Here is a 27,910-nt window from a genome sequence, read left to right as displayed (position 1 = left end):
AGTGTAATCAGACCGAAAAGGTTGCACCTCTAGTTCCCATTCCTCCTTTTGAGGCGCCTTTCACCCGTGTGTTGGTGGATATTGTGGGCCCTCTTCCTAAGACTTCTTCAGGATTTTCTTATGTGTTGACCATGATTGATATGGCTGCTCGTTATCCTGAAGCCATTCCACTTAGAAACATCTCAGCAAAGAACGTGGTTAAGGAAATGCTAGGGTTCTTCACAAAGTTTGGTCTGCCCAAGGAGGTACAGTCAGACCGGGGAAGTAATTTCATGTCAAACGTTTTCAAGCAGTCTCTGAAAGAGTTGGGCATCACCCAGATCACGTCTTCAGCTTACCATCCCCAGACCCAAGGAGCGTTGGAGAGATATCATCAAACACTCAAATCGATGCTCAAGAAATACTGTTTGGAACATCAGAAAGACTGGGATAAAGGTCTTCCATTCGTTGTATTTGCTGCAAGAGAATCTCCAAATGAATCACTGGGCTTCTTACCTTTTGAACTACTGTTTGGCCATGAAGTAAGAGGACCCCTTAAGTTACTCAAGGAATGCTGGCTGTCGGAGGAAGATGACGTCAACCTGCTGGAGTATGTGATGAAGTTCAAAGAACGGCTGTCCACTGCTTTACAGCTGGCGAGAGAGAATTTAGGAGCTGCTCAGGAGAAGATGAAGACTTGGTATGATAAGAAGTCCAGGTTACGCCACTTTCAGCCAGGAGATCAGGTTTTGATTCTGCTACCGATTCATGGGCAACCTCTTCAAGCCAAGTTTAGTTGCCCTTATTTCGTGGAGAAGAAACTCAGTGATGTCAACTATGTCATCGCCACACCAGATCGTAGAAAGAACAAGCAACTATGTCACATCAACATGCTAAAGTTGTATCACAGGCGGGACGAAAATAACCCAGTCTGCACTGTAGCTGTTCCACCCGAGTCTGCAAGTGAAGCTCTCCCATGCAGTATGAACCTGAGTGATAGTTTGGGGAAGAATCCTGATATCATGAATGATCTCCAGACTAAGCTTTCTCATCTACCTCCCAAGGAAAGGCAGGAGTATTTGGCATTACTGCAGGAGTACCCGCAAGTGTTCCGTGCTACTCCAGGAAGAACCACTGTGTTGATGCATGATGTCGATGTTGGAGACGCAAAGCCAATTAAACTGCCTCCTTACCGTGTGAACCCAGTGAAAGTTCCTCTCATCCAGAAGGAGCTTGGCTACCTGTTGGACCCCAAGATGATTGAGCCCTGTCAGAGCGAGTGGAGTTCTCCTGTCACTCTAGTCCCTAAGCCAGGTGGGTCACAGAGGCTTTGCATCGACTACAGACGTGTTAATCAGATAACCAAAACAGACACTTATCCTCTCCCTCGTGTGGAAGATTGCATAGACAAGATCGGAAAGGCTAGGTACATAAGTAAGTTTGATTTGTTAAAGGGATACTGGCAAGTACCTATGACTGAACGTGCTAGGGAGATCTCATGTTTTGTAACACTAGGAAAGACTTTTGCATGTTCTGAAATGCCATATACAGATTGTTTTAGAGTAATAAGAAATTTCCTTTGTAAATTTCTTTTTTCTTTGTGGGGAGGTGTTACATAGCCTATGATTTCATCATCTTTTGTGTAATTTTAACGCACAGTATGCTGCATGTTTGATCACGAGCGTGTTCTGCCTCAGTCCCCCCCTTCTACCGTTATAGTAGAGTAAGTCGTCATTTCTGTTGTTGAGTGCGGGATTGTCAACTCTTTGTCCCCATGACTTCATTTGCGCGTCCTTCTTACAAGTTGTATCAAGCTCTGCCGGCCCCTATATAATGAGCTCAGTCTCTGCATCATTGCCACTTAGATCTGCTCCTCATTTTGTTCACATCTCTGTCCTTCCCTGTACAGATATTATTATTGTGAGTGCTCAAGAAATCTCCAAACATCTAGCATCTGTGTGTGATTTGAGTATAAGTGTTATTGCATTTTTTCTTGTACTGTATAGCATAAGTTTAATTTGTAGGTCTAGTGAAGTTTTTGTAATTCATGTAGGGATCTTTATGTCCATCATTTTTGATAATAGTTTGTATCTGTAATAATTTATCTGGCATTCACTGAGTATTATCTGGTATCTCATTTTATCAGGGCTGACTTAGATAAATTTACTCTTGCTAATTTCATGTTAATAGAGGCTATTGCAGTCAACCATATCTTTAACCTGTTTTTTGCCATTACATTATCCTTATGAGTCCTGAATGTTTTGTTGTTAGTTTGAGCATTAAACTTTAACTTGTAATTTTACCTAACTCTTTTGTTTTGAACCTGGAACTTTACGGGACAGTAGTGATTATTAGTATTCTCACTTAAAGTGTACATTATCTTTCTCTGTTCCGTAACACCATGAATAATATTGATATTACCAGCATGGATATTTGCCAGCGTCACAGTGAGAGCTTTCGCTTTTCTCTGTGAAAACTAACATAAATTACCATAACCTATGTATATATCAATAGAATGGGAATTTACTGTAGATTGACTTGATGCTATTGAATTTCACGTAACTCTAATACTTTTTTTTTTTAACATATTTTTCTATGGACGTGTTCGATTTTTCCTTTTCAGCTAAATTCTACTCGTCCTATTAGCCTTTTAGCCATTGTATTTTCCTTTTTCAACCATACTATGATAAAGAGCAACTATTCATTAAAATGGTGTACAGTGGCCGATTAAGTACGAATATCGCTGCATGACAGTGCGCTCTATGCGCTTCCGGCTGAATCTGGCACAGACACAATCGGCGGAGGGCCGAAAATCTCAAAGGTTTTAATATTCCTTACCTTTAATAGAGTTAGAGTGAACTATATATATATATATATATATATATATATATCCATATCTATCTATCTATCTATCTATCTATATATATATATACAGTAAAAGTCCTATTATTCGGTATCTATGGGACCGGGCTGCTGCCGAGAAATTGGATTTGCCGAATAATCAAAATACCTACTCACTCAATACCTTAAGTATATTGGTGAACACTGTCATCACCACTTATGGTATTACAACTGAGTTTGGAGAGAGTACTGTATACTGTACAATACTGTAATCAATACAGTACTATACCTGAATCTGAAATATATATATAAATTAGTGAACATTACAAGTGTAATGACACAGTAGGCCTACAAGTCAGATAACACTTCCTGGATGGCCGAAATGATACGGAATATTACCTATCAGCTCAGTACATCATTTGTATTGGTGAACATTGTCATCACTACTTATATTATTACAAATATGTTTGGAGTGAGCACTGTATACAGTACTTTTTCCAAACAAAATAAAATAGTCAGAAAATTACATAAAATAAAGTGAAGGAATATGAATTGGTAGTCTTTCTTACGAAAGTTAAACGTACATTTAGCACTCATTCTTTTGTTCGTTTTTTTGTTTACATGTGAAAGGGAGAGTATTGATGCAAACAGTAATGTATTCCATTAACCCCTTAATAACCTCCGGCATTGAACAACCCTTTACAGTACCGATGTCAGTGATGTCGAATTAGTTCATTCATTAATTCATTGCCAGACGCCAAGTATCCCAAACGGGGTGGCAAAGGGCTTAGAGTTAATTGTTTTACAGGGAGGGGCACTAATCCTCCACCAACCCCACTTGACACGTAGGGAGAACGTTATGCCAACAGCATCTGGTGTTGCCAGGCGGTCACCCATGCAAGTACTAACCAGACCCAACGTTGCTTAACTTCTCTGATCGGACGGGAAGCGGTGTACCCAACGTGGTATGGCCGTTGAGCTATGAAAAAATTGTGAACAATTATGGGAAGGGAACGAAGGTGACTGGTATGTTTACACGACTCTACGCTACGATTCCAAGCGTTCAGGGGGTCGGTTAATCTCAGATGTTTTTGCCCATTTGGTAAATGCACTGTAACTTTGTAATTTCTCCTCTGAATCATAGCAAATTATAGCACGGGTTTAGGAAGCTAAATAACACATTGCTAGGTGCGCCAGACGATTATCTTCACATCTTTAAGAAAATGGAAGAAATTTAATCCCTCTCTGAGTACATAGAGTAAGTTTCTTCCATTCTTCTGAAATCAATTTATTTTTCTTAAAAATGTGAAGATAATCGTCTGGCTCACCTAGCAATGTGTTATTTAGCTTCCTAAACCCATGCTATGATTCGCTAAAAGTCACGGAAAAAATTGATAAAGTTACGGTGCATTTACCAAATGGGCGAAAACATCTGAGATTAACCTACCACCTGACTACTTGGAATCGTAGCGTAGTCGTGTAAACATACCAGTGACATTCGTTCCCTCCCCATAATTGTTCAGTTTTTTTATAGCTCACACTAACTTGACATCACTGACATCGGTACTGTAAAGGGTTGTTCAGTGCCGGAGGTTATTATGGGGTTAATGGGATATATTACTGTTTGCATCAATACTCTCTCTTTCACATTAAACACAAAAATGAACAAAAGAATGAGCACTAAATGTGCGTTTAACTTTCATCAGAAAGACCTTACCAATTCATATTCTTCCAGTTTATTTTTGAGTATTTTTCTGACTTTAGGTTAGGTTAGGTTGGCTAAATTTTTAGGTACAGTTAAACTCGGTTAGATTAGGTTTAGTTAAACAGGACAATCCCTTCCACCATTATGTTGAGGAATAAAAATACTAGAGCTGTCACAGCTGTACAGCTAAAAACAACGGGGAAACTCATTTTAACAAGCAACATTTATTTATGGGTAATGCATTACAGTATCAGTGGTTCATGGGCTACGCAATTACGGGTAAATGTCATTTTCAGGAAGGCGTCAAGAATGAACGAATTTCAAGAATTAACAAGGGGGCTTGGAACATAACCCTCGCTAATTTGGTGGGGGTGGTTACTGTACTGTATGATACTGTGCAATATTGTAATCAATACAGTACTGTATCTGAATCTGAAAAAACATAGAAATTAGTGAACATACAGAAGTGTAATGAAACATTAGGCCTACAAGTCACAGATAACACTTCCTGGACTGCCGAGATGATTCCGGACATCTGCCGAACAATCAGAGATTTTCGTAAATGGGACTATTTCTCAAAACTGCCGAAATGTCTGATCTACCGAATAATCAGCTGCCGAATAATAGGACTTTTACTGTATATATATATATATATATATATATATATATATATATATATATATATATAATGAACAAATCTGGGTGAACTATGGTGTTAACTTCCAAAAATTTTTAATTCTGATGTTTGTTACTTAATTACAAACCTAGGTTCCTTACATACACACCCTAGTTTGTTAGTTACACCACGGTACCCAGGAGTTTATGTAATATTTATATACTGTACCTTTCACCTTGTGGTTGGCCAGTCAGTTGACTGCATCTGCCTTATACAGTACACCAAACCATTTTGGTATATGAGGAGATTCATCACTTGGCTCAAAATGTTATTTAAAGCCATGATTCATTAGAAGGCATGATAGACAAAGAAGGTGGATAGAGATTGTAAGTGGATGTGAAAAAACAAGATGTTTTGAGGCTGTGGAACTGATAAGGGATGTAGCTGGTTGGGTGAGATACGTATGGAAGAGTACATGTCGCGTTTGACATCCTTCTTTTTAATGTGATGATTACAAGCAATTTGATGTTCCTTGGTTAGCTGACAGCGTCCTTGTCCTTACATCCCGGGGATGAGCTGTTTGGTGTCGTCCACAGCGTCCCAGATGGTGGCCTCCAATACTACGTTACCATGTGTGTTCGATACCCACCAAATTGATCACCAAGGGAAGAAAAGAGGAATGTAATCGGGTCTATAAATGCCTGCTTTGCCTGTAGCCAAAGTGGGGATCCTCTGTTTGGCACAGTGATAATGTGTGCATACGTGGAGCATGGGGGCCAGAGTTTGAGTCCCAGCCAGGACAGTGTGATTAATTTGTTAAGTTTCAGTTAAGTTATTACTGTGAGGTAGACTGCAAGATGTAATGGGTTACGAGTGTGCCATACGCAAAGAAAATTTAGTTCAGCCAAAGATGGAAGTTTCTTGAAGATGATGTTGCTCTGGGATGTGTTAAAGGGTTCTGATACTTTGGTAATATGATTTATGCAGGGGATGTTACAAAAACTAACTCGTTTTATAAGGGTTGGAAATGGTTGAAATAAATACTGAGAGCCATTGCCTATATTGTCAAAGTAGGAAATATTTCTTGAGTTTGAGGTCTGATTACTCACAAGATGCTTCTCTAGGGAGAATGACTGGTCATCTTTAATTTTAATGTTGTAACTGAGTAGCCTTGCCCTGGGTCCTTGTGTTTCATATTAAAATGGGAAGTAAAGAATTAGATATTAGGTGGATGGATGATCTGTTTGTATGTGTTCCATGGAGTTTAGTATGTGATAAATTGAGCTAATACATTAACATATTATTTGGATGTGATTTAGTGTAATCTGTTTTTGTTGCAGATTTTGAAAACTCTGGAATGTTTACCCATCACAAACAAGACTCAGCTGACTGACAGTCGAGTATTGGCACTGGTGGAGAGATGGAGCACACAGAAAGCAGACTCAACTACCATTACTGTAAGTGGTGTGATGACCATAAAACCGTCATCACCATTGCCATCTTCCACGACTGAGTTGTCAATGTTGCCTCCCTCCACAGTGTTGTCTGATTCTGACACCAACAAAAAATCAAGGTAAGCATAAGGGTTACCTTGTGGGTATGGGGTATGTTTGGGTTTATTTGTTTTCTTTCATTTTTGAAGACTCCAACATGCTTGAATGCATTGGCCTTGGTCACCTAATGGCAGTTCTTCATGCTGCTCGATCTCTGGCAGCTTCCTTATCTAGTCCCTTAATCGTGAGGTCACACTCAGTGACCTCGTCTCAGGTCTTTTTTGGTGTGCCTCACTACCCTACCCCCAGCATTAACACTTCTCACTTACTGCACCAAATTATCATCCCCCATCATCTCAACATGCCCAAAGCATCTCAATCTACCTCTCCTCATGACAACACCAATACGAGGGGTGATCAGAAAGAAATGACAGTGAGTCCATAAACTTTTATTAGCATGAAGAACTATCAAACTATGACTCACATTCCTTCAAAGTACTCCCCTCCAACCTCTATGCAGCGTTCCATTCTCTTTCTCCACTTCATGAAGCAAGCGTGGTACTCTGAAGACGGTATACTTCGGAGTTCTGAATTGACGGTCCGTGCCAAGTCTTAGATGCGATGAAATTGCTTCCCAGCGATGGCAGATTTAATTTTTGGAAACAACCAAAAGTCACAGGGAGCCAGGTCAGGGGAGTAGGGTGGGTGGGGGAGCAGAGTTATACCTTGTTGTTCCAGGTACTGCATAGTGAGGCGAGCTTTGTGGGGTGCAGCATTGTCGTGGTGCAGCAAAAGGCGAGACGACGGCGGGTTGGTGCGGTGTTGGCCTTGTGTTCCAAGACTTGTGGAAGGACCTGGTCTTTGTAGTATTGGGCTGTGATAGTGGACTTTTCAGGCATCACATCCACGCATATTGGTCCTTGAGAATTGAAAAAGATGGTGAAAAGGCGCTTCCGGCTGCGAAATCCTTCCTTCAAAATCTGAGGTCGAGGGTCTTCATCGCCCAACCACACCATGTTTGACTGCTTATCACGGGTTGTGAAGAATGAAATCCAACACTCATCTCCAGTAGCAACATCTGAGAACCGTTTTGGACCATTTGGTTCAAATTCAGCAAGCCAGACACGACAAATCCTCACCCGTTCAGCCTTTTGCTCATCAGTCAACAAATGGGGTATCCATCGACAACACTTCTTCCTCAGGTGTAATTGTTCATGCACGATGTCATATGCACTCCCATAACTGATATCAAGCTCCAAGGCTAAGAACCTAAGAGTTACAGTTGGATCCTCGTCAATGATGGACCATGCACGGACAGTTGTTGCTTCGGTCACGGATGTCCGGGGGCGTCCAGAGCATTGTTCATCTTTCAATTCAGTTTTTCCTGCTGTGAAAGCACGAATCCAGCGGGAAACAGTTTCCAGGGAAGGAGTAGTGTCTGGATAAACTTGTAATAATTCCCCTCGAATCTCTGTTGCTTTCTTTCCCAGTTTCCACCTCGTAAAAATGTAGAACCTGCAGCCTTCTTTCGAGTAATCCATGTTTCTGGCCAGAGAGCAAAAACAAGAGTGAAGCATTCACTCACAACAATAAAACAAGAAAAGTCAGGCATACGGCGACAAGTTCAAACTCGTAAGGACAGGCAACTCTGCACTCTCCTTGCTCCCCTACCTCCCATCATTCAAGGTTTTCATGTTATAGCACGAACTGTCATTACTTTCTGATCACCCTTCGTACACTCCAGTCCCATCCTACCTCTCAAGTCTTCCATCGTAAACCTAGCCCCCCTAGGCCTTGCACTCAAGGACGCACTGAACATCCACCTAATCATTGCCATTTCTGTATGTTTGAGCTTGTGAAAATCCTCTTCTTTTACTGCCCAAGTCTCACTACCATACAGCATTACACTTCTAACAAGCTGCATACAAAGACCCCTTAGCACGGAGGGAGAGCCTTCTCGGTGTCAGGAGAGGCAACAGCTCCCTGAACTTCTTCCAACCACTCCTCGCTCTAGCCACAGAGCTAGCGCACGCCCCACCTCCAGCCCATAACTTGTCTTCCAAATAAAACTCTTCAACACTCTCAACAGACTCACCAGCAAGTTCAATCCTTTCACGCCTCGCAATATCCACATGCTCTCCCCCTCACACCGCACATATGAAATCAGCATTATCTCACAGTCTACCTCAAATACCACTACATCTCTTATGCACCCATGTATCACAAACACTGCACAAGGTGGAATTACTTCCCACGCCCTTGTGACAAATTGCACGTGGCCACTCTTCCTCTGCTTTTGATAGTATCACTTCCAGCCCTAGATTTCATCACTTTCGTTTTGCCTGCATTTACTCTTAAGCCCTTGTGACCTATACCATACTTCCTAAATCTTTCCTCTGCTTCCGTTTCATTCACTGTAACCAACATCAAAGTATCAGCATACATCATCTCCCACAGGAGTCCATTTCTGAAGTCATGTGAGAGGGCTTCAAGTACCATGATAAACAAAAACAAGGGGCTCAAAACTGACCCCTGGTGCACACCAACGTTCACAGAAAACTCATCACCCAAATTCTCTCTCTCTCTCTCTCTCAGGAAGTGACTGATCACCCGTGCTCTAAATGTCTGAACTTTGTAGCCAAAATAAAATGAAGGTTAGCTTTAAGTCAGTGGGATATTTTAGATTTATTTTCTCATAATCCTGGTCTGGAGAAAAATCACATGTCTCTTGCCATTAATGTGTGGATTGAGTTACCTGTCCCCAAACTCTTATGCATCTGATTGGATAGTAAGTAGATGAATGAAATGTACTTGTATGCCCCAAACATCTTGCATTAATAAGGGTTGCAGTATTATACTTTTAAGGAAAAAAATGCAGATTATATATTATTAGGGTACAGCACTTTCATCAGGTATAAAATAATCTGTATTTTAAAAGTATGCGCAAGTGGGTATGCTTGTGAGGAGGAGCTGGGATTTCCTAAGGCTATGATTTATGAATAGCTGTGTGGTCCATTTCAATGGGCATGGTGTTTGATAGTTTTTTTACATTTGTGCTGATTTGTGAATGGTTGTGTAGCCTGTTTCACTGGGCATGCTGTTTGATAGTTCTCTTGTATTGGTTTGTGAATGGTTTTGTGCCTTATTTCACTGGGAATGCAGTTTGATAGTTCTTTTATATTTGTCCTCTCTTTTCATGTTCTTGGATATTACAGTTACTGATGAGCCTTATACAGTAACCCCTCTTAAGACCCAGACACCCCAGGTCTCGGACATTTTGGGCTTGGGACCATTAGTCCAAGTCTCGGATATTCCCAAAGACATCCGGACAAAAGGCCATCTGGACAAACATCCAAAACAATCTGGGACACACACACGTTCATCTCTACTCTTTAAATTTGCCGCGCGGCAATGAACAGCTGTGTTTTGGCGCATAGTTCCAGCAAAATCTGCTAGAGAGCCCCTGCATCCTCCCCACTTCCTTCCTACCTACTGTCGTGATTGCATGCAAAGGATTAAGTGCAGCGCAAATAAGAACAGAATGTGCAGTGTTAAAGGACTAAGTGCAGCACAACACTGAATTACTATATGTGCTTCAAGTGCACCTTCACCACTGTCAGAGCCATAAAGGAGATGGGTTAATTTTCGCGACGGCCACAGACGTGTCGTAAGTATCCTGTACACAGCTAAATATTTTCCTTACTCACTTCTGATTTCTCATTCTCTGGTTCCTTTTCATTTATTGTGTGGTTTCTGTCCCTTATTTGTGTGCACAGGGTCTTAAATAGATGCTGTGCATGTCTGGTAGGGAGTTATTTAGGTGGCTTTCAAAGTTAGGTTTGGTTGGGGTCTATAAGTACCAGTCCAAGGGCATTTTGCCCAAGTCCCGGACGAGGCCAGGTCCCGGATTTTGCTTGGGCTCTATTACGTCGGATCTTGGAGGGGTTATTGTATATCGAAAAAAGTCTGATAAAGCCAGAAGCAGTCTGGACTGCCTGACCACTTAAGCTATGTTCACCACTGTAAGGTAAATAAAAGACATGTTTATCAGTGTACAGTTTTTAACTTGTGTTTTAACCCACTTATCCTTTATCTTAAGAGCTAAAATTTTTGTCAAACTTCAGTCTTTCTACTATCATTTGCAACAAACTGCATATCCTTAGGCACTCGAAGCCCAGAGAACAATTGAGTGAATACAAGGTGTGTTTTGACTGTCTGACGCAGGAAATTTCCCAGTGATGCAGAAATTTCCACCAAACTACAAGATTTTTTCCATACAAAGTAGGTTTACTGCCACATTATCTCATCACAACAGTTACAGTAATAATGAAAATAAAACACTTCTAGCCAGTCTCGTATGATTTTATTACGATAATCCCCAGTATTTACACTAGACTTTAACAAGACAGTAGCGATGTGAGGAAAATTATTACAGACTTTATAAACTTTCATGTATGATGTTTATTACCACTTTTATATAACTTATTGATATAATGTCATGAGTCATTTCATAGCATAGCTGCAACCTCTGAAATGTTTGCTAGCTAATACACTTAACATATGACTTCTCTGATTATTACAAAAGTATCACTGATTCACTTGTATTTTATTACAGTAATTCACAATATAATATAAAATAACACTTTCAGCCACTCTTGTAAGATTTCAGTGCGATTTGGGTGCATATTACTTTGTATTATTTATGAGAGAGAGGAGAGGCCGCAAACCGGTTTAGGCCAGCTCATGAGGGTGTGTGTACATGTGTGCGTATATGTATGTATACAATTATTTAGTACTAGGGTAATTATCAGTGTTTAAAAGTTTAACCCCTGAAGTTGTAGTCACTTGTCCACCATATGAATTTTTCCCCTTAAGTTATGTCTATCAATTTGTGCGATATCAAATAGGGTGCACTCGCACATGCACCATATAGGCTTGTTAATTAGGACCAAGATGTATATACAGGTATAATAGACCATTTGAGTATTATAGTGAATGTATAATACAGTAAAGTACTGCAATGGTAGTGAAAACAGTTTAAAAACTGTCAGTGCGAACCTGACTAATGTCTGATACATCGGAAAAAGTCCAGGATAGCAGGGAGAAGTCCGGGTGTCACTTTTATCGGAATTTCGCTTTTTTCGGAATGGCTTGGGCCCCAATTAGTCCGTTATAGTGAGGTTTTACCGTACAGTAATCCCCCATTTATCCAGACATTTAATATCTGGACCTGTTCATTATCCTGATACTGGACGTTGTTTCTACTAAGCCATTATCTTAGTTTTTATGCTATTATCTGAACATAAAGTCCCCGAGAACTTTGACTGGTCAGCCAACATGTTCAGACAATTGGTATCGTGGCTGCTGGGCTCTAGCCATGCATGGGAAATAGACCGTAACCCACAACCTGAGCTTAAATGTCCATCCGCCCCTGTACTGAATGGTCAAAGTCGCACGATGGTCTGATCACTCCCAACAAACCTCCAGCACCTGAGTATTGCTGACCATAACCCACAAGCGGTGTCAAGACGCCCATATGCATTTCCACCGAATGTCCAAAGTTGTACGGCCACCAGGATTGGTCCTTCCCAACTGCCATAGTGCATGTAACACTGACTACAAGTCATGAGGCAGGTGAAAGTGCCTGTCTGCCTCATGGTAGAAGGGTGAAAATCCTGCCCACAGCCTTGCTTACCCCCCCTCCCATCCCTCCTCCATACCCTCCCATGCTTCCTGCCTTGCTTGGTCTGCCTCCTGGTTCCCCCCTCTCCTCTTCATTCCCTCCCCTCCTTCGCGCTGGAAGCACTGACCCGTGAATTTTTAAAGTTTTTGACGATGTCTTTGAATACTATTGCTCATATCAAAATTCCGAAAACACCACGTGAAAGCTCATGAAATTCTGCATCGAGACACAAGCTTAGCTCTTGCAAGGTGTGGACAAAATTTTGCACTAGGATGATGAGAAATTATTATGAAGGGAAGTTTTGCACAACATTAATTCTCACTGCAGTTTTGTTATTTTACTCATAGTATACCAGTGGAGATGATGGTATACCATTTATACCAATATAACCAATTTCTGGTGACCTATTTGGCTGTGGAGTTTTTTGTGTGTGCCCTAGGAGCAGCAGTCACTCTTGTCCCAGAAAGGTAACTGAATTTCCATTCGTCTTCAGGTTTCTTGTGAATTTTTGTTGTTACCTCACGTGGACGGAGTCTGCGAGGTACTGTTTTTGGTCGAGCTTCTGTGTTTGTGAACAACACTACAGAAAAACAACTGAATGAAATTGCATGAAACTGTCTGGATATGTGGGCACTGGTCCCAAAAGAAGGTTATTAAATTTTGGAGGTAATCAAGTGACCTTGAAAGATCAAAATCAAGGTCACGGATTTTCAGAAGGGTATAACTTGAAAATGGTTGAAGGTATTTACAATGATGAACATACAAGAACTCGTAATATTGGCCTTCATTTGGCACAAGACCTTTGACCTTGAATGACCTTGAAAGATCAAACTCAAGGTCACGGATATTCAAGGGGCTATAACTCAAAGGAGGTTGAAGATAGATATTTACTATTATCATCATATAGGAAATGCCATATGGGTTTTTAATTGGTACCTTAACCTTTGACCGTAAGTGACCTTAAAAAGTCAAACGCAAGGTCCCTGATATTCAGGGGGCTATAACTCGAAATTCGTTGAAGATAGAGATATTTACTATTACAGTACCAAGATTTAGGAAGTCTTACATGGACTTTCATTTGGCAGCATGGCCTTTGACCCTGAGCGACCTTGAAAGGTCAAAAGCAAGATCACAGATGCTCCCTACGTGTCAGCAAGTGGGTTGGTGGAGGGGTAGTGCCCCTCCCTGTGAAACAAATAACTCAAAAGTCAAATGGCCACCCCTTACAAGATTATGGCGTCTGGCAATAGATTGATAGATAGATAACTTGAAAACATTTGTGTCATTACCTTAGACTTAATTGTGTACCGTACTGACACTAAATGGCAGAAACGAGTCGGTATTTAACAGCAGTAAGATAACTCCTGTCGAGCAAGGTTTGTTGTACCTGGCACTACCTGTTTATGCATTGTTTTCTTGGTGTTTAGCATTAATTTGGATATTGCTATGTGTGTTTTGATGTCTCAGTATGGCAGAATGACCATAAAACAATGCCAGAATTTGGAGGGATACTGTACAGATTTTTTTTTTTTTTTTTTCCCTTGGTGCTTACCATTACTTTAGATATTCCTGTATGTCTGTTTATGTCTAAATATGCCAGAATGACCAGAAAACACTGCCAAAGTTAGGAGGGGTACTGTTCATGTTTTTTTTTTTTTTTTTTTTTTTTATTCCTATGTGTGTTTTGCTGTCTATGCCAGAATGACCAGAGAATACTTCCAAAATAAGGAAAGGTACTGTACAAATACATAAGGTACAGAAAGGAGGTTGGGTTTAGGTAGGGTGAGGGTATAATAGGGGGATATTGTTCATTATCCAGACATCGCCACTTCCCGGACATGTCTTTGGCTCTACTATGGCGGGTAATTGAGGGGTTACTGTAGTTGCTTGCCATTAATGAATCTGCATGGTCAGACAGAACAGGGTTAAACAACAGTTTGCATACCCTATCCTTTTAGGTGGGAATGATTATGATGGTGATCATGCTGTTTTGAATATCTTAATTATTGACTAGTATCTAAATTGTGATGTTTTCTTTTTGTCTTGAACAGTGACACCAGTGAAGAATCAGACAGTGAATTAGATATCAAAATGACTTCTAATGCCATAGAAGCATCTAGTGCTGATGACAGTAGCCTAGATTCTGAAGTGGATCAGCCTGCAGTGAGTCAAAAGCAGGGCATAGAGGAAGAGAGCAGTGATTCCAGTCAGAGTGATAGTAAAGAGAATCCTACAACACCCAACAAAGAAATGGTGAAAGAAGAGGAAGATGAGGAAGCCACTGGTGTGACAAAGATACCAGATAAAGAAAAGGAGGCTCAGGAGTTGCAAAACCTTCACAATTCCATGGTTACTTTGGCTCTCAAATTGCTGGATACTTGGAAAAACTTGAAAGAGTTCTTCCGAATACCAAAAAAAGAACGAATAGAAATGATGAAGGAGCATGAGCGTGAGGTAGACAGAGGATACAAAGAGTACTTGGACAGAGAGGAAGACAGTGACCGTGACTGGGAAGGAAATAGGAGGGAGAAAGAGCAGGGCAGGTAAAGTAGAAAAGTACAAAGTTTTTATTGGATTATAAGGAATACACATGAACAGGATGTATTATCCATTTAAAATGAGGACTCATGATTCATTTTTATATATCAGTAGTCTTCATAGTGTTAGATCAAATGTATATATAGTATATAATAAAAATAATTAAATTTGAGATTAAATGTTTCAAATCACTGGCCATGCTCTACGTGCAGGTATGTCCGGCGTGACTATTACTATGACAGGCGTAGACGTTCACCTGATAGAGACCGTCATGGCCGGATCAGGAGTGATAGGAACTCAAGGGATGACAGATCTTCTGACTCACCAAAAATGTCCAAGGAGAAAAGAAGGCAACTGTTTGAACTGAAAGTAAGTTCATGTGTTCACAGTCCTTCCACCTTTCTTGTTCAGAACAGTGAATTGTGGTACAGTTTTTATTATTATGGAATGTCACCTGTTTGTGTTCTAGTATTTACAGTATGAATATTGTTAGTATACCAGTTTTGGGAAGATGCTGGTAATTATGTACATTTTGTAGATTTTCTGTTGCATTATTCAAAGGAAGTGTATGCTAAACTGTATACTGATAACTCTTACTGGTATCATTGTTGCATCATAAGTGATGGAACAGAAGTAAATAATATTAACATTCATTGACATTGTAAATAATGAGGGTTGTAAACATTTATTACAGCCTCTTTTAAAAATATACGTGTGCAGTGCGACAATTTCTTTGCTACAGGTTCAGCAGGAGGAAGAAGAGGCCAAACAACGCAAAATGCAGGAGGAGATGTGGGCCATGCATGTTGACCGTTGCCGTCTGCTTGGCCACGATCCCTACCTCACCCCTATATTTGACCCCACCTATCAGTACTATTGGGATCCTGTGGCTGCAAACTGGCAACCTTATACTGGATCCGGTCAGTCACACGGATACACACCACAGTATAGTAAGCCCTCCAAAGCTTGAGTTTGTAACCTTAAGAGCATTAAAGCTCATGCTAGAAAAAAAATTTTATTCATTGATTGGTCTACTCCTTCGAGTACCAGAATTCCCACGGGACCCTCCTTCAGTTTCTGTCCAAGTGTGCATTCCCAGCTTACTTTGATAGAAGCCTGCATATTTGAATATGCAAAGGAGCTGTCATTGTTTGTACTGGAATGAAGAATTGGAATTGTACTGCACAGTGTGTGATATAGACAGAAGAAAATGATGATCATTTTCAAGTGAAGAAAGGATGTGATGTCCACTAGTTGAAGCTATAGGGAGGCTTACTGTACGATAACAAGCCAAAGTAAAGTGGATTTGTAAGAGTATTGTTTATTATGAAATGGAATTAATGATTGAATGAAAAATGAAAATTAAATGAAGTAGAAACTGATTTTCTTAGTTTGTTATTTATGTTTGTGGCTGGTGGCCACTGTATTCTGTATAGCAAAATTTCTTTGCATTTATTTATTTTATTTTTATATTATTATTATTATTATCATCATTATTATTACAGGCACAACACCAATTTTCAGGCATCTTTGGTTCCAGAGCCTTGCCGGATGAAATGTTTTGTCAGACTAACTGAGACCACATATGTCACATATAATAATTTAACAGGGACCATCGAAGGTCACGTATAATCAATAATACACCTCTGACCCATTAGCCTTCAGTGTAATTGCACTCATATTCTGAATCAAGTTCTTTATGGAACAACTTAACCTGGTTCATTATCAGGCTACCTGACATGTCCACTTCATCTATCACTTTTGAAACTACTCCATCATCACACAATCATACTCATACTCTTACCATCTTTCATGATTTTTCAGTGTTCATTTGCTTCTTTATATCACTGTCTCCATAAAATTTCAGTATTTTCTTCCTTTGCTTCTTTACATCAAAAGCAGTTGATGAACCAATATCACATGTTACTGCTTCCGCATGGCAACACAACGATCCAATTTTTCTAACAGTTCTACTTTATCGTGCTTGTTTTTGTTTTTAGTGCATTAAAAATGTTTTACTGTAATAAATCCCCCCAAATAGCTGATAATACACCATTCTGATCAGACAGGTGACTGATAATATATGTGAAGATCAAGGCAGCTAGTGTGATAGGTCACTGGGTTGCTACAGGTCACTGGGTAGCTGCATATCAGTTATTGTGGTAATAGCGTGCCTTGTGAGGCTGGCTTCCACACGCAAATACTGTAACCCCAAAACATAATTTACGTTCTCCAGTGTCAGTTATAAAGCATCCCAATAGATACCAGTGAGGGAAATAACCTTTTGATTTGGCTGGTAGTAAGACAGACTAAACCAAAGTGGCGATATAGTATGGTAAACTTAACTCTTTGAGATTCCGATGGCAATTTTGAGGGTCATTTCAAATCCAGCCTCAGAGTTTCCAGTGATGCTTTTAATCTTTTTAAGATACTTTTGTAAATATGCACCATAAATTGCATTTACGCATCATAAAGAAACTCGGGCATTATGTCGTGAGATGGTTGCTTCGTGCATGGCGGGCAGTGCGTGTGTGGTATGACTTATGGCTTTGTCTCAGGGCAGGGAACAGAGGCAGTTGCGCCATAGCTGTCGTGAAGGTTGGAGGTTACGTAATTGCCTCTCACTTTTCCTCGCACATGTATGTGTCATTTTGACTTTTTATTTTCTTTGCTTTTCATTTTTGAACATTCTACTGCCACTCATGGATGAGTGATGCTGGTCACTCTCATCTTAAATGTCAGGACCAACATTCCTAGCCCTTGGCTCCTACGATCCTCATGGGGCAAGGTAGGATTGAATGATGGATGGATGTATACTAAAAACTATAACTATTCATCTTCAAATAACACCACATCAAGCATTCTGTAGTGAAAAGTTTATCAAAACAGAGCAATCAAAGAAAAAGAATGTGCATCCGAGAATCATAATATAGTTGTGCATTATTTTCCTTTCACCTTACCGCACAATAAAGTGCATAAATGACCATAATCTAAATAGCACTGTAAAAGTAATTTATTTTAGTTTTCCATGGTTTAATCCAGATTTATGTACCTTTATTAGATTTTTATTGCTGAATATTTTTCTATGGCAAGATATAAAATTTTTGGTTTTCACCTAAGTTCACCTCGTCATTTTGACTTTTTATTTTCTTTGTTTTCCTTTTTTGAATATACTGTGATAAACTATAACTGTTCGTCTTTAAGATAACATCACAATGAGCATTCAACCGTAAAAGATGTATTTACACTGACCAATCAAAGAAAAAGATTGCAAAGTGAAAATTATTGCTGAATATTTTTCTATGGCAAGATATAAAATTTTTGGTTTTCACCTAAGTTCACCTCGTCATTTTGACTTTTTATTTTCTTTGTTTTCCTTTTTTGAATATACTGTGATAAACTATAACTGTTCGTCTTTAAGATAACATCACAATGAGCATTCAACCGTAAAAGATGTATTTACACTGACCAATCAAAGAAAAAGATTGCAAAGTGAAAATGTTTTTGAGAATCATGAAAAAAATTGGATCTTTTTCCTTTCACTTTACTGTACAGTAAAATGGATAAATAGCCATAATCTGTATAGTAGCGTAAAGGTAATTTATTGTAGTTTCACATGGTTTAAACCAGATTATTATATCTGTGATAGTTTTTTTTTTCTGCATATTTTTCTTTGGAGAGGTATAAAATTTTTGGTTTTCACCTAACTTCAACTCGTCATTCTGACTTTTTATTTTCTTTGATTTCCCTTTTTGAACATACTTCAATGAAGTACAGCTACTTAGCTTTAAAATGATCCCTAAACCAACATTCTATCATGAAAGGTGTTTTTACACAGAGCGATCAAAGAAAAATATCGCCGTTCGAAGTTGTGGGTCAGCGTAAGAGCGGTTGACTTTAGCACAGACATAATTTGTCCAGCCCAGAAACACGATAGGGTTAATAAAAGAATGAGAAATTTGATCACAAGAATAGATATTGATGTTTAGGAAGGGTTAATTGTGAAAATTTTGCATTTGCAGACAAAATGCATTGATAACAGTGCTGGCTTACTGGAAAAAATATGAGAGAATGTGGTTTTCTGGTTCATGATCGAGAGTAGCAGAATCAGAGTAAGCATTGCTGATCCAGCCCCTCCTGTCTTTGTAAGGATGATTATTATTTGGTACTCAGCATCCACTCACTCGATGTAATGCTGCTCATGGGTGCCTACGCATTTCTCTCTTCCTTCTTTCCATCCTTCCTTTTCTGTCTTTCTTTCCTTCATTCTTTCCTCTTCCTTCTGCCTTTGGGTAACTGTACACCGAGTGACAAGCCAAATGGTTTCCTGTACACCAGGAAACCATTTACCATGCTGGGTGGCAACCATGTAACCAAATTATGGCACCTGGTGGTTTAGTGGGTAATTAAGGCGCTCCAGTTGGATTGAGCTGGTATATTCAAGGGATGGTTAAGGTTTATTGTTCATGTAATGCCTCTCAGGGATGAGTGAGGCTGGTCACTGTCATCTTAAATGTCAGGACCAACTTGCCTAGCTCTGGGCTCCAGTGCTCCTCATAGTACGGTACATTAGTTCAGTTTTCAATCTGAATTGTTCAGAATGTGAAAAAAGTGTGAAAACTTGCATAAAGGTAGAATTTTTAATGCTCTTTCATGTAAAAACAGGACACACACTATCTGACCAAAACTGCAGATGCCTTTTCTGTTTCAAAATGGCTACTGTATAACAAAAATTTCTGCAATATTTCATCTGCCAGGGCATACATTAGCTGCTATAATCATCTGTTGTCATGCACAAGGAATTAAATGCAAGTGGTAACAGTGCTCTCTGTTCCACTTAACCATATTGCGATAATACAGTAATCCCTCCACTATCCGATGTAATAGAGCCAAAGGCATGTCTGGAAAGTGGTCCCGTCCGGAAAGTGGGCCTCTGACTGCTTCGACTGGTACTGAAGGACCCAAACCCAGCCTAACTTTGAAAGCCACATAAATAACTCCCTACTGGACATGCATATCACTTATTTAAACCTATTTAAGACCCTATTCACACCAATAATGGACATAAATCATGAAATAATGGAAAGGAAGCAGAGAATGAGGTATTAGAAGTGAGTATGGAAAATACTTACGCCTTGCAGTGTACAGGGTACTGTACTTACAGCACATCTGTGGCCGCCTCCTCTAACTCTCTAAGGCTCTGGTAGTTGTGAAAATGCACTTGAAGCATGTACAGTAGTCCAGTGTTTTGCTACACTTAATTCTTTGCACTGTGAATTGTTTAACACTGCACAGTCTTCTTAACTGAACCATGCCAGTTTCAACTGCCACTTTGCACTCCACACTCACTCCACACTTAATCCTTTGCACTCTAAATTCTAATTTCTTAACACTGCACAACACTGAAAATTCCCATGTGGTCTAGTGGCGAGGTATTGTGGTTTATTCACTGTTTATTCATAAAAAACAAGCACGTGTGGCATCGATTATGATGGACGTCTTCCCTGAATGAAGGTTAGGCAGTAACTGGGGACAGAGTTGCCAGATATGAACTCGGCCACATTACCAAACTCCTCATTTTTCATTACCAAATTTAACTTTTCATTACCAGATTCTTAAAGGAAGCATTTATTTTTCACTAATTATATATACAAGTGGAAATACATCTAATCACTCTTCTTATCATTAACAGCATGTTCATTATTTTCATGCTATGTAGGTTAGCAGATTAATCAGAGAGAGCAAACAGTCCACCATCTCCATCCTGTGTATCCTCATACATGTGAAAAAGCTGTTTGGTAATGCATTGTTCTGATTCATTACCAAATGAATTCTTCATTACCAAATTGGTCCACAGTTGGTAATGAAAAACACCAAATGGCAACCCTGACAGGGGAGAGGGGAGGGGGGAGGAAGGAAAGGGTGAAGGGGCCGTGATGTAAACAGCTGTTCAGCGCTGCGCGGCAATTTCAAAGTACGGATGGGAAAAAATTCGGATTTTGGGGGGATTTTTTTCTTTTTTTGGCCAATATTGGGTTCCCAAGGTCCAGGCCCGTAATGTCCGGTAAGTGGGGAGTCCGGGAAGTGGGCGTCCGGAAAGTACAGGGATTACTGTATATACGCTTGTTATACTACATTGATGACAATACACAAAACAGAGACATCTTTTATACACAGTACATAGTACAATGCAAACTGGAAGTAAGGCCCATTGTGTGCAGATTGTCATAGATTATTAACCCTTTAACCACAGGCATTGTTTTGACCCGACTGGCCTCTCCCGCGGGGGTTCCACCAAAATGTAAACAAACCTTTAAACCTTTATAACTCTGCACAGAATGAAGCTAGAGCCAAATAGTAAGGTACCATTAGAAAGTACTAACCTTCAGCTTTGCAGTGATGTAGGTTTCATGACTTCGTGGGCTTTCACTGGACGGGCAGTGCCGTTAGAAGTGAGCGATCGTCAATCACTATTTTTTGCCCCACACACCAGTACCAAATGCCAACCACACTCTGATAATAATACTATAAACATATATGAACACTGCACATACGATAAACACCCACTCTGTGTTCACTGAGGTAGGTAAAAGGCACTGTAATTGCCCGCACGTCACTGCCGCATCACACGCTCACTGACGTTTGGTTAGCGGCGATGTTTTCATTATTTCTAACTTCTATTACTATTTTACATATAATCTGGGCAATATACATTATATTTACACTGTGCTTATTACTATATTGCGTCACTGTCGCATCACAGAATCACAGCAGTGCCGCAGATTTTCCTATTACCATATCACTTATATACTGGCTATATTTACATAATTTTCTGGGTAAAATATCTCTTATTACTATATTATACAATTATTGGTAAAGCACGTCACTGTCGCATAACAGAATCACAGCAGTGCCGCAGATTTTCTTGTTACCATATCACTTATATACTGGCCATATTTACATAATTTTCTAGGTAAAATATCTCTTATTACTATATTATACAATTATTTGTAAAGCACGTCACTGTCGCATCACAGAATCACAGCAGTGCCGCAGATTTTCTTATTACCATATCACTTATTATACTGGCCAATATTTACATTGTTTTCTAGGTAAAATATCCCTTATTACTACATTATCCCTTATACAATTATTGGTAAAGCACGTCACTGTCGCGTCACTGTATATCATTGTCACTGTCAGTATTAACTCAGAGAGTGGTACTTGGCAAAGCAGGGAGTCACACAGAGAGTGACTTGGCATTCCTGGCACTGGTGTGTGCTCATTTTTCTCGCCCGAGGCCTCCGTGTGGTGTTATGACACACTCTGCAGCGGCCCTGTGACAACCTGCCGCCTGCGGTGAGAGGAAGTTTCACAAGCTGGTGCCGGGTCATGTAATTGCAACACTCAAGATGGTCAGGTTGTGTATCAGAGTGTCACCTCGGGACCAATGCCGTCACCCGACCAAATCTTGCAAGCAGCTGCTGCACGACAGTCTTGGAGAACTGTCTCGGGGATGGTTGCCTTATGCCCCCGACTTGTGTCTTGTAGAGGAGGAAGGCGTTGAGCATGCACATATTGAGCATGTGGAGGTAAGCCTTTCTGTACCATCGGGTGTTTCTCCTGAGACAGTCTATCTTGCCAATCATCATGTCAGACTTATCAACAAGTCTCATGTTGATATAGTCAATGACGGCATCTGGCTTCATGACTGGCTCTCCCGTCCTGTAGCTGACCTTCCCAGTTCTCTGGAATTCCCCCTTGTGGATGGTGCCGAGTATATTCACGACCTTCTTGTTGTGCCACCTGATCGCCAGAAGCTTGTCAGACTTCTTCAGGTGCACATCTCCCTTGGATGAGGATGATGCTTCAGGGAAACTTGGCTCATCTTTCCTGTGGCTCCGTACAGTGCCAACAGTGCCAGTGCCGTGTTCAGCCAGGTATTTGGCAAGTTTCGGTGCTGTGTAGTAATTGTCTGTGTACAGCACGTGATTCCCACCAAAATACATCTCCATCAGCAATTTTACAACGGAGCCAGAGAAGCCAAGGGGGTCGTTCCTGTCCACGTCCAGTGTGCTAGCAGAGTAGATTACGATGTCAAGGATATACCCCGTCTCACAGTCACACAGCACAAAGAACTTTATTCCAAAGCAGTGGCATTTGCTGGGGATATACTGCATGAATTTGAGACGTCCTCTGAACAATACCAGGGATTCATCTATGACGACTTTTTGCATAGGACAGAAAAATTTCATAAATCGATCCCTAATCTTGTTGAGGAAATCCCTTACTTTCCACAAAGGGTCAGTTTGGGACGGGTTTTCATTGTCAACGAAGTGCAGGTATCCTAGCAACTGTCGGAACCGATCTCGTGACATGTACTTCCCGAATGTTGGGGTTGAAGGGATGTCATCAACCAGCCAGTAGTCCTCCAACTCATGTTTCTTGACATGGGGCATCAAGAACATGAGAGGAAAGAACACATACAGCTCTCTGATCCCTACAGGCAACCACGACTCCTGCTTTGGTGAGCCAATAGGTCCCAGCCCATCTGTTGCACACTGAGCTGCATACCTGTTGGTCTCATCGCTGACAAATTGCATGATTTCGTCATCCATGAAGTCTACAAAGTCATCTCCTTTGTTGCATGGGAAGGCAGGCTGTATTCCGGCGTTCGTCATGTCAAACGGCGGATTGTGTGGCTGAAAATCAGCACCATCAGACCACACAAATGCATCCACTTTCCCGGTGCGTGGTTCAGTGGCAGTGTCAGGTATAGTTGCACTCTTTTCCCGTTGAGAAGGAGTTGAGGTGGAGGCAATGGGTGAGGCAGGAGATGAGCGGGAGGGGGGTGAGCAGGAGGGAGTTGGGCGGTGGGCAGGTGGGTGGGTTACTGACCTGGTGTGTGGTGAAGCCTGACCTCCCTTTGTTCCCCGTTTATCACCCCGCTTTGCCCTTTGGCTGCCACGCATCCCCTTTGTTCTAGCCCGGCCTGCCTTGCCCAGCCTGCCTTCCCTCGCTGTGCAGGCTCTGGCAATTCATATTCCTCCAATGATGTTGACTGAGGAGAGGGCATGGCAGAAGATGAAGATGATGTGAGGGCAATAGGGCTAGGGGAAAGTGGTGGGAAATGCTTGCTAGGGCCGGGTGTAGGAGACGTAGCTCTCCGCTTCATTCCCTTCCCACGTGCTACACCCATTTTCCCCATGGGCGCCTTCCCTTTTCCAGAGTAAGTTGTTGGCGGTGGGGGGAGACAACCTGTACATTTTCATCACTGTCACTGCCCAATTGCTCAACCATAACCGGTTCCCCAGCAAAAAGAGCATAATCATCACTACTTGCGGTGAGGGTATCACTCTCACAGCCACAATCCATTGTGGTACTCACAGTTTTATCAAGCTCTGTCCTAATTTCTGGGGTGCTCAACCCCTTCTGCCTTGCCGTCAGGAGTTCCTTCTTCGGTGTAGAGGTCGAAGGCACACTAGCACCAGGATTTTCCGAGGAGGAAGTGAGAGATGAGGACTCGGGACGGAGTGCCATTGTCAGAGCTGGACAGATACTGACTGATGCGTGTCTGGGCAGGGGTGGGGTGGGCCCCCGGGGGGTGGGAGGAGGGAGGTGGGGGAGGGCTGGCGTGAAAGAACTTCATAGCTACTCTTGTGTGAAACAATTGGCAGGCAGAAAAAACGCGCGGTATTCAAAATATTCACGAACATTCCAGAATGACACCCGCGGTTTGGTCCAGTTTTTTCAGTGTCATTCTGGAATGACACCTGCGGTTAAAGGGTTAATAGTCACTCTGTACAATGGCATGTTTCAGCACAATTGCAGAGTTCAGTGCATGGAAGTGCTGCATTGAAACACTTGCAAGGAGGTCAGCATGCTTTTTCATAGCTGCATTTGATCAGTTTCTTGCATGATTTGGCTGTCTGTGGAAATGTTGTACAGAAAGGAATCCATAGACAGCTGAGTCCATGGTCCATACCCACTCAGATGGGCTTGGTAAGTGCTTTTTTGCAATGGTTGACTGACCCCAAATATGTCCTGCTTGGTATGCAGCTCTCTTACTGTGCTGTGTGGGCAGCCTCTGTCGATGGTATGCGATCTAGCTGCCTCCCCTTGGCAAACAAAAGTTTACTTGCCTGATTCACCTGTGTACTGCTTGTCCTGTCGTAAAGAAGTATCACAAATCTTTCAAGCTAGCGAATGTTGTTATCTGTGATACAGGTGGGCAGTTGAGACTCATGAATGTTTGTGTAACCTAGGGGAAAGCTGTCCAAGTGTCCCATGCTATATGTTTACCAGTGCCATCGAATGATGAGGTGGTGTCACATCCAGTAACAGCATGAAAAAATGGATGTGCTGTGGCCTTTTCTTCTCCTAGGTTGGTTGCAGTGTCATGAGCAGGTACTAACCTACAGTGTTTTTTGACTTCATATGCTATCCACAGTTTGTCCAGATCTAATGTGTGGTAGTTGGCAGTTGCAAGGAGAATAACATCAGTGCTAACTGACCTGATCAAGACTTTCTTGTGGCCACTTTGTGAGCAGTGGAGAGCATGTTAGAATAGCCTAGTGCCAGTTTCTTCATGATCAGGAGCCAGGTCAGGTCCTAGATCACAGTCATGTGATGACACAATATTCGTGTGTTCTGAGCTGTACACCTCCTTCCCTTCAGTGGATAACTTAGAAATGCATTGCAGCAGGTATGGATATGGCTTGTGTTTATTTTTGTCAATGTGAAGGTAACTTTACCAGTTCTTTGAAACTGGTGTGGAGCTTTTGAAAATAATGTGTTTCCCTGATTCCTTTTTCTGTCTTGCTGAGCCCTTCAAGCTGTTATGGATGTATTGATTGATCCCACACCACATCAAAGTGCTTTGTGGTTTCCAAGTTCCTGATCAGGTCAGATATGAAGACTTATGCTGAAGAGTCACCAAATATTGCGCAGGATTTGGAAAGCAGCGTGTTGACTACGACATCCATCTAAAATTTTTGCATCTACTGTATGGGTGTCATAATCAAAGACTGTAATCAACTTATCAAGACATCCAATGAGGTCAGACTTAGTGTATCGCCTCAGCTCTCCCATGTCCGAAAGAGAAGGTAGTGCTCCATGGTTGTCATGTCTAGAAAACTCAGCCACATCTTCTTATCTGGATTGGCATGAAATGTACATTCTGCCAAATAATTAACAGTTGTTTTTCAGGGCCTTTATTTGATGTGAAGTCCCAGACTGTCTTGCAGTTTACGTGTAGGGGAAAAGAGTCATATTGTTTTTTGGAATGATGTCTGACACTGGAGTCACTCGCCCAGTCAGTGTGATTGCCCTATTGATTTAATACAGGAGACTGGAAACTGCACTTTCATCTATGACCTCTGTATCCATCCAAACAAGACCGCTTCTCTCTTCTGTGAATGGCTTTCCTAGTTCCTGAAATGTTCCAACCATTGCCTTGACATGTTGTGCAAACTTCGTCTGAATGGAGGGTGACTGATCATGGTGTTGTGTAGCTTTTGAGCATGTCCTTTCAGATGAGGTTTCATAGTGTTGACATTAATTCCAACCATACTTATTTATTGTCATACGCAAATAGGTTTTGCGAATCCAATCTTTCACAGTCCAGAACGTACCATTTTCACAATATTTTGTATCCTGTGACTGGTTGCACAAGACAAGTTTTCCTGACATAGATGTGGTGACAGGTATTGCATTTGGAGAAAGCATATGACAGGGTGGATAGACAAGGATTGTGGAAAGTGTTAAGAATATATGGAGTAGATGGGAAGTTGTTGAATGCTGTGAAGAGTATGTACGATGGTGCAAAGGCTGCAGTGCGTGTGGATGGTGAACTAAGTGAATTTCTCTCTTTGAAAGTTGGGTTGAAACAGGGATGTGTCATGTCTCCATGGTTGTTCAATCTGTACATGGATGGGGTAATAAAAGAGGTACAAGGTAGGGTAGTGGATGTTGGAGTGGCCCTGGTGAGAGAGGATAGTGTTTGGAAACTCCCTGTACTGTTGTTTGCAGATGATACTGTGTTGTTGAGTGAAGACGAAGGGGAGCTGCAAGGCTTGGTGGATGAGTTTGGGAGTGTGTGTAAGAAACGGAATCTAAAGGTGAATGTAGGGAAGAGTAAAGTGATGGTCTTTGAGAGAGGTGAAGTCAGTGAATGTACAGCGAGGTTGGATGGTGAGGATTTGGAAAATGTGAGTACGTTTAAGTACTTGGGTAGTGTGATGAGTAAGGATGGAGGTTTGGAGAGTGAAGTGCTTGAAAGGGTACAGCAGGGAAGAAAGGTTGCTGGTTCTTTGAAAGCAGTGATAAGAAACAGGGAAGTGAGCATGGAAGTGAAAAAGTTACTACATGACAGTATTGTGATACCAACTCTAACGTACGGAAGTGAAGCTTGGACGTTGTTGGAAGGACACAAGTCAAGAGTGAGAGCAGTGGAAATGAGTTATTTAAGAGGAGCCTGTGGAGTCACATGGAGAGATAGGCTGACGAATGAGGATATAAAGGAGCGTTGTGGTGTGGATGTGGATGTGATAGGAAGCATTATGAGGAACACACTGAGGTGGTTGGGCCATGTGGAGAGGATGGAGGGTGAAAGACTGACAAAGAGAGTGTATGTGAGTGAGGTGGAGGGGGAAAGAGGGAGGGGGAGGCCGAGGATGAAATGGAGGGATGGGGTGGAGAGGTATATGAGAAAGGGGGGTGTGAGTTGGGAGCAGGGCAGTGAAATGGCGGGGGACAGGGCGACTTGGAGGCGATTTGTTTGTGGCCACCCCAAACGGGATTGAGGCGTCTGGCAATAGATAGATAGTATTGCATTGATTTTTATTAAAACCAGATTATCTTAATGAAGCTCTTCAATGCAGTAAAACATTACAATAGTTTTGCAATCGGATTAATGCCGGAAAATCAACAAGTGTCACAATCTTCAAGAGAGTGCGGTAATTGTTGCCAAATCTACCATTTTTTTTTTTTTTTAATGCAGCCGGCTTTTGATGACTGTCATATTTAATTTTTTGTAATACAAATTTAAGGAAGAG

General features: G+C 41.3%; 1 protein-coding gene and 1 pseudogene across 1 annotated transcript in view; one reads left to right on the top strand and one right to left on the bottom strand.

The window, feature by feature from the left end:
• The window catches only part of Set2 (SET domain containing 2), a 147,143-nt gene that overhangs the window by 99,632 nt on the left and 19,601 nt on the right, over window positions 1-27,910 (top strand). Inside the window, exons 7-10 of the mRNA XM_080275949.1 lie at window positions 6,482-6,714; window positions 14,369-14,860; window positions 15,068-15,224; window positions 15,598-15,775. Coding sequence (XP_080132075.1) covers window positions 6,482-6,714; window positions 14,369-14,860; window positions 15,068-15,224; window positions 15,598-15,775 — 1,060 coding nt within the window. The remainder of the gene's footprint in view (window positions 1-6,481; window positions 6,715-14,368; window positions 14,861-15,067; window positions 15,225-15,597; window positions 15,776-27,910) is intronic.
• On the bottom strand, window positions 3,681-3,799 carry LOC145404556 (5S ribosomal RNA; annotated as a pseudogene).

Source organism: Coenobita brevimanus, chromosome 63, assembly GCF_032717465.1.
Source record: "Coenobita brevimanus isolate Jiangsu-jjx chromosome 63, ASM3271746v2, whole genome shotgun sequence".
Lineage (NCBI taxonomy): Eukaryota > Metazoa > Arthropoda > Malacostraca > Decapoda > Coenobitidae > Coenobita > Coenobita brevimanus.
Note: the sequence above shows the minus strand (reverse complement) of the source record. Positions and strands in the feature narration are given on the sequence as shown.